This window comes from Perissodus microlepis, chromosome 23, assembly GCF_051167445.1.
Source record: "Perissodus microlepis isolate ML-2025 ecotype Zambia chromosome 23, ASM5116744v1, whole genome shotgun sequence".
Lineage (NCBI taxonomy): Eukaryota > Metazoa > Chordata > Actinopteri > Cichliformes > Cichlidae > Perissodus > Perissodus microlepis.
The window spans coordinates 32,497,493-32,508,287 of NC_140482.1; the positions used below are offsets into that span (position 1 = coordinate 32,497,493).

At 43.3% G+C, this 10,795-nt stretch overlaps 1 protein-coding gene across 1 annotated transcript in view; it reads left to right on the forward strand.

Annotated features, from left to right (window-relative positions):
* rorca (RAR-related orphan receptor C a) overlaps window positions 1-10,296 on the forward strand; it is a 12,116-nt gene extending 1,820 nt beyond the window's left edge. The window contains exons 2-10 of the mRNA XM_084921644.1: window positions 3,673-3,758; window positions 3,883-4,024; window positions 4,142-4,582; window positions 4,707-4,828; window positions 5,455-5,587; window positions 5,946-6,053; window positions 6,224-6,334; window positions 7,046-7,158; window positions 7,281-10,296. Of these exons, the coding sequence (XP_084777770.1) occupies window positions 3,673-3,758; window positions 3,883-4,024; window positions 4,142-4,582; window positions 4,707-4,828; window positions 5,455-5,587; window positions 5,946-6,053; window positions 6,224-6,334; window positions 7,046-7,158; window positions 7,281-7,442 (1,418 nt within the window). The 3' untranslated portion in view covers window positions 7,443-10,296. The remainder of the gene's footprint in view (window positions 1-3,672; window positions 3,759-3,882; window positions 4,025-4,141; window positions 4,583-4,706; window positions 4,829-5,454; window positions 5,588-5,945; window positions 6,054-6,223; window positions 6,335-7,045; window positions 7,159-7,280) is intronic.
* The last annotated feature ends 499 nt before the right edge of the window (window positions 10,297-10,795 follow it).

The following is a 10,795-nucleotide window of genomic DNA, read 5'->3' on the forward strand; positions in this document are numbered from 1 at the left end:
ATACACGATAAGCATTTCTGTGAAAGCAGATAACAGACATGCGAACAGACGTAAAGAGATTTTAATTCAAGGTGACTGTGATTGTTTCTGCACAGTCCTGAATTTGTTCCTGCTGTTTGCAGCAGCGCACACGATTACATGCTGGGAAGCGAATTCCTCAGTCCGTCTTTGCTTGTGTTGCAGAGGCCCACTTGGGTTTGAGCTTGGAGTAGCGCGCACACACACACACAGCCAGCTGAATCTTTTCTGATCAATGGTGCAGGATTACAGAGGCCCGCTTTCTCGGCAGACGCAGCACTGTGCTTGTATTAAATATAATTATTTAATACAAGACAAACAAAAAAGTAGAATGAAGGCGTGCAAATATTTATATTAAGGCAATCACTTTAAATGTTTAATTGTTAGCAGTGAAATACAGCCAGTGTAAAAACGTGAAGAGAAACACCCTTTTAATCTGGCGAGGCTGACGTGTGCAGACAGGCTTGTGTACGGCACATTGTGTATATGCACTGACGTGGCTGGCTTCCAGTGATAGGCTGGTTATACTTCAAGCCAGATGTGTCTCATTGCATTTCTCTGAAAATCTGAGATAATTAGAAGAAAAAGTGTACTGTGGGAGTGTGACATCCTCTGTGTGCAATAACATGTTTCATTTCACCGCAGATCAATCTATTACGCTTGCAGCACATTTTTAAAATGTTCGGGGTTAGTGTCAGGCCACGCTGGGCTATCTGTGCTCCATAGGTAGGTCAGTGGGAGGAGAAGAAGAGAAAAGGCAATCATTACTCCTCACCTACCGAAGCTGTACAGAAAACAGGTGGCCACTGGGGCCCTCAATGGGAAACCTGTAGAAAGTGGGTAATTGAATAACCTGGCTGCAGCAAGCTCTTCAATGGCAACCAGTCCACATGCTATGTTGCACAAAACCATATGCTGTGCTATACCACGCATGCCCCGGATACCCGTTCGATTATGGGTTAAGTATACAATATGTCAGGTAAATGTAAAGTCCAGGGCAAATAGGACCTTGGACGGTATTTGATTAGCTGGGATAAGAGGGCAAAGTCTGCCTCGCTCACTGTTTACAGCGCTGACAAAGAAAGAAGTGTTGAGTAACTGGCACAAAAGGGACTTTTACATGAAAACCTCTTTGAATTGGAAGGTTTCAAAGGCCGTAAACCTGATGGAAGAATAATTCTTTTTGAATTGGAGGTTCCAACAGGTAGCACAGCCACAGGTAGCACAGCCTGTGAGGTAAAAGTTTACATATTTGAGCTCAATCAAGCTTCAGTTATACAGCTGGTGTCAGCTAGTACCGAAGCCACTGATCACTGAGCTAATATTAGGTTCTAATGTGATTGTGTCTAAAAACACAGATTTCTGGGCTTAAACATACAATCTGGCATTGAAACAAAGAGGAGTTTCTTTGTTTGGTCCTGGAACAAAAATGAATGCTCAGAAATAAACAGGGCGAGAATAAAGACGCTCTTGTTCAGACCCGTCCTGCACAGCAACATGTTTACGAATCACAGCAGCGTGTGTTAGCCTTTAGGGCCCGGCATGATTAATCTACAGGCTGGTATTTACACAAAATCAAGTGTACTTATGTGCAGCATTTTAGTTTATGCAACATTTATTGGTTTATTTGGCAAAGAGCCCCTGAGAGCAGGGGAAATCTCTGCACAGCCACTCTGCACCAGGGTAAAAATAGATTTATGGCCAAGCTCAAAGTCAGATGCGATTTCACTCAAACACCTGACATGCTGTAACAAGTTAAGACCTACTATTTGCTGCGTCTGCCTGCGTTTTACTGTACGACATGCTGCTGGAAATAAGTTGGATATTTGTGTCTTCAGTCTAGTCTCCATCTATAATCAAATGTTACACCCTTGTCTTTTTAAACCAGAAGCAGGAATACACCCCGCCTGTACTTAAAGACAGAGTCAGATCTGATTCCACCTTAAAACCTGCCAGAAGCAGGATTGTGTTCCTTGCAGGCTGCCAGCACAGGCGCCTCCCCTCCACTGAATGGGAAACTGTGTCAGTGGAGCAGCTCCTATTTGCTGAGCTTGGCTGTGCCGCTCAGCTGACTGGCAGGTGAGGCTGCAAGTCACAGGCGAGGCTTCTCCCTCGAAAGCCAATAGGAGCGCAGGAGGGTGTGGGACTTTCGTCACACTGTTGCCGGGACAACCACCTTTGAATGAGTTAGTTCGTGGAATGCAGCCAGATGCAGTTATATAACAGGCTGAAGGGCGGGGTAAGGCTCTGAGGGGGGAGCGATAAAGGGAGCAGTGGAGAATGGGACTTTTTTTTTCCATTGCCTTTTATTTATTTATATCCCACACTTACGTTTCAGCATCTAGCTCGTTCTAGGTCACCGAGATCCTTAAAGATATGTCACCTGTGCTGCACACAAAACTTCTCTACAAGGCGAAAATAAGGGGAAATTAATGAGGCCATAAGTCAAGATTTGCAGGATGTCAGTCACCCATCCGTCTAATTTAGCCTCAGTGTGTGACGCAGGTCTCTCCCCACGCAGAGTGACTCATGAAATTTATTGGTTGTGAGGGGTTTAAATCAGCCCCTTCAGAAAACAGCAATTTTCTCAAAAGCTCTGAAGACCAGTTAAATCCTTTTGTGTGATTTACCGGTTACCTAATGCCCCTTGTGACCCAGCAAAAGTGGTTTAGTGGATTGTTTGGTGTGGCTGAGAGCCCTAGAAAAATGAGATTTTGCACACAGCATACACGGCGACAGTCAGCGTGGCAGTAATAGCTGCTGTTTACCCGCTAACATTGTGTTCAACCTGGAGGAAAAGCTACAGAGCAAGAAAGAGCTGTGAAACTTTATAACCCAGGGCCTCAGCTAATGCAATTGACCTGCTATTCTGGGCTCGAAGGAGGCCCGGCTACTTAGATAAACAACATAATGAAAAGAACAGCCTGTTCCTCGGTAAGAAGGCTCAGGCTTTCAGTGAACTCCACGGGTGTACTGTGTACGTTTCTTTTGTGTTCCTTCTCCTCCTAACATAATCACAAATACGTCTCATCTTCATCCTCTGCATTTCAAATATCGTGCCGCAAAGATGATGCGATGCCAGTTTCTGTGAGGAAAAGTGCACCAAAAAGTCTCCTATGCACGGCCGCCACTCGATCTCAAAAAGCTGAGCGTTATGTCAGCCTGGAGAAAAGGCCTGACAATACCTGCATTCAGCATGACTGCCCTAAAAAGCAGACTCTGTTCTGGGTTTTCTGCAGAGGATTTAATCCACTTTCATTTTCACTGAAACTTACTGATATTTTTATTATAAATGTGACCAATTTGATTTTGCCAGTAAAATCATAAAGAAAAAAATGTTTCTGACAGTTAAAAGCAGATATAAATAATTGATCAACTCTTGTTTTAATAAAAGGTCCAAAAAATATTGAGAAACGCCGCGAGCAGAGCAACAGGTTTGCTGAAAACAGGTTAATGTTTCAGGCGTCGCCCACGCTGAGAGATTTTAACGATGAACGAGTGATGGATTACGTCCTTTTTATGTTTTGTCTTTTATGTGTACTCTGTATAAATTGTATCATCTTTCTGTTATTGTCATATTTGTTCTGATGAATCTGTACCTGTGAATGTGGATTTCATAGTTTCTCGTTTTTCTGCACTCGTCTCTCTCTGCAGCTCAAATAGAAGTGATTCCCTGTAAAATCTGTGGGGACAAATCATCAGGGATTCACTATGGTGTCATCACCTGTGAAGGCTGCAAGGTGAGCAACATTCATCAGCAGTTGGTTTAAAAACAGGAAGAGCTGATCTATAGAAAGTGTCGATGCTCCTCGGCGTGAATAGTGTTTTGTCAGATATGCTCATCACATCTGCTTTTGCTTGCAGGGTTTCTTTCGGCGCAGCCAGCAGAACAATGCCATGTACTCGTGCTCGCGACAGAGGAACTGCCTAATCGACCGGACCAACCGTAACCGCTGTCAGCACTGCAGGCTGCAGAAGTGTCTCGCTCTCGGCATGAGCCGCGATGGTGAGTTCGCTTACAAGATCTGTATTTAATTAACTCCAGTTTTCGCTCATCACAGTGGTGAGGCGCTAACGCTTGTTTTACCGAGACCTTTAAATGTTTCGTTTTTCCCCACTGCAGCTGTAAAGTTTGGTCGAATGTCCAAAAAGCAGCGTGACAGCCTGTACGCAGAGGTCCAGAAGCACCAGCAGTCCCAGGAGTGCGGAGGGATCGGTGCCCGCGAGGAGAAGAGCGACATGGCTGACCATGGCCGTACCTACAGGAGAGGCTCTAGCGCCACGCTCAGTGATCTGGACGACATCACGACGCTGCCGGAGGGGCTGCTTTTTGACCTGCCGCTGACCCCGGAGGATGGCGGAGGAGACTACTGTAACCTGGATATGATGGGAGGAAGTGCAGGCAGCGGCTCCTCCTCGCAGAGCTCCCCAGAGCAGACCAACTTGGACTTTGGTGACGGAAACCACAGCATCAAGCATGAGTACCAGCTGCTGCATGACTCTGGACTCTTCTCACACGCCATCTTCAACCCGCTGCCTGACGGCTGCTCCCTGCTCGAGATAGGTCAGCATCAAACCCTCTAATAAGACGTTGTAATTGCTGATGTGCTTCATGAATATTAGAAACCTCTCGAATGCTCTTGCAAATCTAAAAATAGAAACTAAAGTAAGACTTTCTTTTGGTTCAGAGCGCGTTGCCCAGAATGTGGTCAAGTCCCACATCGAGACGAACCAGTACACCTCGGAGGAGCTCAAGAGAATGGCGTGGACCTTGTACAGCCCAGAAGAGACCCGCTCATACCAGACTAAGGTAAACTTTAGACAGATTATTGCTGACAAATTTGCTGCTGCGAGTCCAACTGTAAACTTGCAGCACTCAGAGCAGAAGTTGATGAAACTGTGAAACAGAGTAACACAACACAGCCGGTATCGTGCGCACTACTTCAGCTGCCGTTGTGCGTTTACATTGTTTTCCCTGGAAATCAGTCACACGGCCTCCGTGCAAATTGTGAAAGTCAGCGAGCGACTGTTCGTTGAGAAACAGTGAGACTTTATGACTTTATAATTAGCTAATCTGACACAGTGGGACAAAAATGATGTGCAGCGTGATTCCAGCTTGTTAATCCTACTCTGTAAACTCACACTGTCCTTTACAAGGTTATCAAAGGAATGCTTTCAGTTTTTACAAAGCGCAGAAATCAGAGGTACGACTTGTTGGAATGTTCCTTTCTTCGTTGTCGCTTTAATCTGAACATTCGTACGGGAAGGCCACAGATGGACGCCGCAGATTCACACGAGATGCGTGAAATACTTTAAACCACACTGTAGGACCGAAAAAACCCCCCCAAAAAACTGGAACCATGCCAAACAATTTGTTTAATGTCTCTTGTGTTGCTTTAATCCGATGGCCTTCCTGTGTTTGTCTTTCTCTTGCAGTCAGCTGAGGCGATTTGGCAACAGTGCGCCGTTCACATCACCAATGCAATCCAGTATGTGGTGGAGTTTGCTAAGCGCATCTCTGGCTTCATGGACCTCTGTCAGAATGATCAGATTATCCTCCTCAAAGCAGGTCAGTACATAACACACACAAACACGAACACTTTATTTTAGCTCTCTCAGATTAGAACATCGCAGCTCAAAGTGGTTTCATTGCATTTTAAATCAATATAATTTATGTGTAGTTTTGTGTAAATCTAAATCTTCGCCTTTGTGTATTGTTGTAGTAGAGCATCTTTACTGGAAATGTTGTTGTTGTTGTTGTTGTTGTTGTTGTTATTAATGTGTCAGTCACATGTGGGATTATTTGAAAAATGAAATAAACCGAACATGTAACCGTGGTAACTGGTTTTATCGTCTTTGATCTCTGCTTCGATAACAGCTCAGTATGAATGTGTTTATCCTGAATGGCTTTTTTTTTGTGTCAACAGGCTGCATGGACGTCCTTCTCATCCGCATGTGTCGGGCCTACAACCCCATCAATAATACAATGCTCTTTGATGGAAAATTCTCCACTCCTCAGCTTTTCAAAGCTCTTGGTGAGTCCACACGTTTACGGTCTCTTCCTGGCTTGCTAGTTTTCTCTCCAAACAACTTTTATGAAGGGAAGAGCGGAGTTTTTTTAGGTCATTTTTAAATTGTTTACCGTTCTCATCACAGCCACTAGATTTTTGTTCTGATGCCATTTTTTTCCTCTCTGTCCCCGAAGGCTGTGACGACCTTGTGAATGCGGTGTTTGACTTGGCTAAAAGCCTGAGCCGTATACAGATGTCTGATGAGGAGATTGCTCTTTTCAGTGCTGCTGTGCTGCTCTCGCCAGGTGAGATGACAGGAAATCACCCACTCACACATGCTAAACTGGTGTAACTGATATTCTGTGCGTCCGAGTACCACCTCGATGCACTGGTTTTGTTTTTCTAATGCACGTAGAAGGGTCAGTACAGGTTTTCTGCCTGGGATCTGTAAACTTATAAACCTTTTTGCTGGGGATTGATTGCTTGATTGATTGAAGCTTCCCTGTTTTTTTACCTTAAAAATGAATGAACCTGTCCAGATGTCCTAAAAATGTAGCATAAGAACTGTGTCTGCATGCTGGGTGTGAACAGGTTTCAATGCAGTTCAAATTTACCTCACAATACTAGCGCTCACAAGATATTTATAAACCCCATAATTTGCTAAATGTTCTGGCACAAGCTGAAAACTACTGTTGGCCTTTTACCAAAGCATACCATTGATGAATGAATGATTCATCTTCACCCCTACCTTGCAGCCCGCCTACATCATCATTGTATCATAGTATAAAAGTGAAACTGAAACCATGGCGACTGTGGTTAAATTGTGGATGTTTAACAGTCAATAAAAGCTCACGTTTTGGAAAAAGGTGTGCAGTCCTGTAAAACACAGATAGTTATATATATACTTTTTTTATAGCAAAACAATATAAAACTACTTCATGTTTTGTTTATATGTAGTTACACAGTTAAAACTTCAGATCCAAACAATGACCCGATGTGACTGCCTTCTCTTTCAGACCGACCCTGGCTGACGGATGTTCAGAAGATCCAGAAGTTGCAGGAGAAGGTGTATGTGGCTCTGCAGCGCTGCTTACAGCGACAGGGAGCATCAGAGGAGAAACTGGCTAAGGTACAAACCCTGCTGCAGCTCCTGTATCACCATTATTTTGGCTAAAACACCCTAATATTTTAACATTTACTGGAAGTTGTGTCCACTTTAAATCCTTAATCTTTTCTGCATTTCTCTTCTAGATGGTGTCTAAGCTTCCCACGATGAGGTCCATTTGCAACCTTCACATTGACAAACTGGAGTTTTTCCGTCTGGTTCACCCAGAGACGGCGTATACGTTCCCTCCTCTGTATAGGGAGGTTTTTGGCAGTGAAATCACCTTCCCAGACTCCACAGAGGGCTAGGGCTATTTAGCTAAGTGCTGTGAGTCATATAGTGACACTGAGGTGCAGGGAGAGGAAGATTCAAATGTGGCAACCAGCTGAAGGAACACCAGCCAGCAGCTCAATGACAATCCTGCATGCTACGCTTTAGCGCACACTCCTCTCACCTCTGGCTCTCACTGCTCTGCGAGCCAGTCCTTTAAACCTAACACGACAGGAAGTGCTGCTGGGTAATCCATGCACTTTACCTCCTTTTAGGGAGTTAAAGGAACTATTCAAAAGTAGCCTACGCTCTTTGTATTCTCAAAATTATTTTTCTATAAGACCTTAAACCTCTCGTTAGGTTGAGTTCTTTTCTAATAAATTGGACTCTCGCCGCTCTCACAGTTCCTGTAAGCTATTGTTGAATGTACCCCCCGTTCCCTGAACCATTCAGTACAGCCCTGCGCTTGATATAGAATGTACATACCTAAAATCCTCACCTACTTTGTGGAGATTTGCAGTAACGATGCCTGTTTCCATTGTCAGTCTAGTAACTGTTAATTGTTTCTTTAAGTATTTTTGGTAGCACCCATATTTTTTCAGTTTTCTAACATATGAACAAACTGTTTAAAGGGACCATGATCAAACTCTCGAGCAGACAGAGTTTTTAAACTGTGTGGGTCATGGGCGAACATTTAGCGTTTCTGTTGCCAAGCACTTGGAAAGTCTTGCACACAGAGCACAAAACTTAGCGTTTACGCTGAAAATGTCGTAGGTATTTTTATGAGCGCACCCTCAGACACTGACGTAAGTGATCTCTCTATTTTTTTAATCTAATCAGTGACCTCAGTCCTATTACCTTTTCCCTTTGCGAATGCCACTTAGAGAGACACACACAGAGCTATTGTGGGTCTTTCGGAGAGAGACAGGCTGTTGCTGAGATGTAAAAATGTAAACTAGCACTTATGAGTCCTCCTTAGAATCAAAAAATGACCTCTGGGCACGAGATGTTACGGGTTCGCGCTCATGCTAAACCAGTGAGAAACACTAAATAAACCCTCCCGCTGCCCAGAGTCCAGCCCCCGAGAGGTTATCGTGCCCCCCCAGAGGATCCCCTCCTTACCGTTGCAGTCAGACATGGGATTAAAGAAAGCTCTTGAATGTGACAGTTAGTGTATCACCACCAGTATGGTTGGAGGAGGAGATAGGTGGATGGTGGTGTTAGATTTCCTTTCTGCTCAGGTCCTCGCCGCTGTGGGGTCGGGCAGGTGTTCTGATCAGAGAATTCACCCTTCTGTTTCTTGTTCTCCACTCCTTTACTACCTCACCCTTTTCAAACACTACATGGCACAGCAAAGGGTTGACAGAGCCATCAGCTACCCCCCTGAGTTATTATTTCTGCTTCGTATTAGAAATCAGCAATTAGTGCTAAAATCTGAACACCAGTGCTAACTGTTTCAAAATGTACTGTGTTTTTGCTTAAAACTGGACAGGAAATGAGTGCAAATGACCTGCTGGATGTGCTTCCCCTGAGGACATCCTCTCCGATTGTCAGAGCAACTCATGCCCTTAGGTCGAGGAAGCCCGGGATAGATACAGATCTATCTTAAATCCTGGAGACGCACTCTGCAGACAGAGGGCGCGTCTTCATAGCTGGGGAATGTATTGGACTTGTGTAGAAACAAAGGAGCATCCATTCTGCCAATATCCTAAAAAGGCTGTGAAGAAATTGTAATTCTAAGTTCTATTTCGAGCATTTTTTAAGACAATCACGCGACAGATGTTGGATGTCTGCTTTTGTGTAAAAATGTAAGCCAGGTTTGCTCTGCACTGCTGGGACAGTGCTCTTCACCATACACTATATTTTGTCAGATAGTATGAAGGGGGTGTTACTGTTGTCTTGGTACTTAAGACAGAGGCATTGTGGGATTGTGCAATGTTGTCTTTCCCATCGTTCTCAGTACACTGAGCTGTTTTTTGCCGTGTACTATAGCTAATATTTTCATAAGCACTTTGACTAAGTTGACCTTGCGGCACAGCAAGTAACGCTATTTATAATGTAATGTACCAAATACACAGCCACCTTCTTTTCAGATCGGCTGAAAATGGCCGAATGGCATTTAGAGATTGTAACAAAGTGCAATACTTTGTGCGTCGAGCCTGAAAACGCTAGACGCGCTAACTTCATAAGATTGAGTATATTTTGTGAGGTTGCAGGCCTAAAGTCTGTCCGGGGGGCAGTAGTTACGCTCTGCACTCGCATTTCTGTTTAGAGTCACTCAGGGAGATAGCTGGGCTCTCTGTCCTACAGTGTCTGCAGTCAGTCTAGCTAGCAAGACACCTTGCACCAACATAGAAGACCTTTAAACCTTGATCACTGTGTACAGTACATGTTCTTGTGAATGTTTGATTACAGAAGTATCAAAGATTTTACCCCTGTCTAATATCATTATTGCAAAATGTTTTTTTGAGTTGTAGATTAAATAGGATATATATATATATATATATATATAAAAGATGGATTATAATCTCGGATTCTTGTGTTGGTTTTGTTGTGATCTTTCATTTCTAAATTTTTATCCTTTTATGTGCTTGTTTCTCATCGGTTTAGTGTCCTTTTGTCTTGGAGAGATGTAATTCTATTTTTTTTAAAGAGCGTTTTTAAACATGTCGCCCTAAACTTTCTCTTTGTCATGATCCTTCTGTTTATATTTTCACTCTATTTTAAGATTATAACTATGAAATCAATATAGATTTTAATATGGAATAATTTATGACATGTCATGAATATAAAGCCCTTTAGGGTTTAACACAGTGAAGTGTTATTGCACAATGGTGATACTATATGTGGATTTAAGAATGTAATAAAAGTGTTTTTGCAATTAAAAAGAAAGTTTGTTGTGGTTTTGTGTTTTGGTGACAAGCTGCTGGTAAGAAAATTGCTTCTTTGTTAGGTTTTTGGTTGGGTTGGTTGTTGGGTGGCTTAACAAACTAAACATTCTTCTGAAAATGCTCAGGTCCAAGGACTGGACTCAAAGTAGCTGATGTGGAAAGAGAAGCTTTGAAAGCCGTGCAGGGGGCTGGAGAACTACAGCTGAAGACCAGTTTAAAAACTTTTAAAAAAGAAAGTCAACCTCCTTAGGAGCAAAATATAAAGTAAAGTGCAATAATGTTTAAGAGGCATCTCCTCAGCTGTGTTTCATGAGCTGGAAGATGTTTACACTGTTCTGTATTTTGTAGAGTAGGTGATGGAAAAATGTGCACCACTAACAAAGAACTGATATAATACAGAGCTTTACATAATGACCCAGGGTTTAATGTAGGCTGTAGGTCAAAGGGCACGACCAACGCACCAAACGTGCAGCAGAGAAATCATTAACAATTCCAACTTT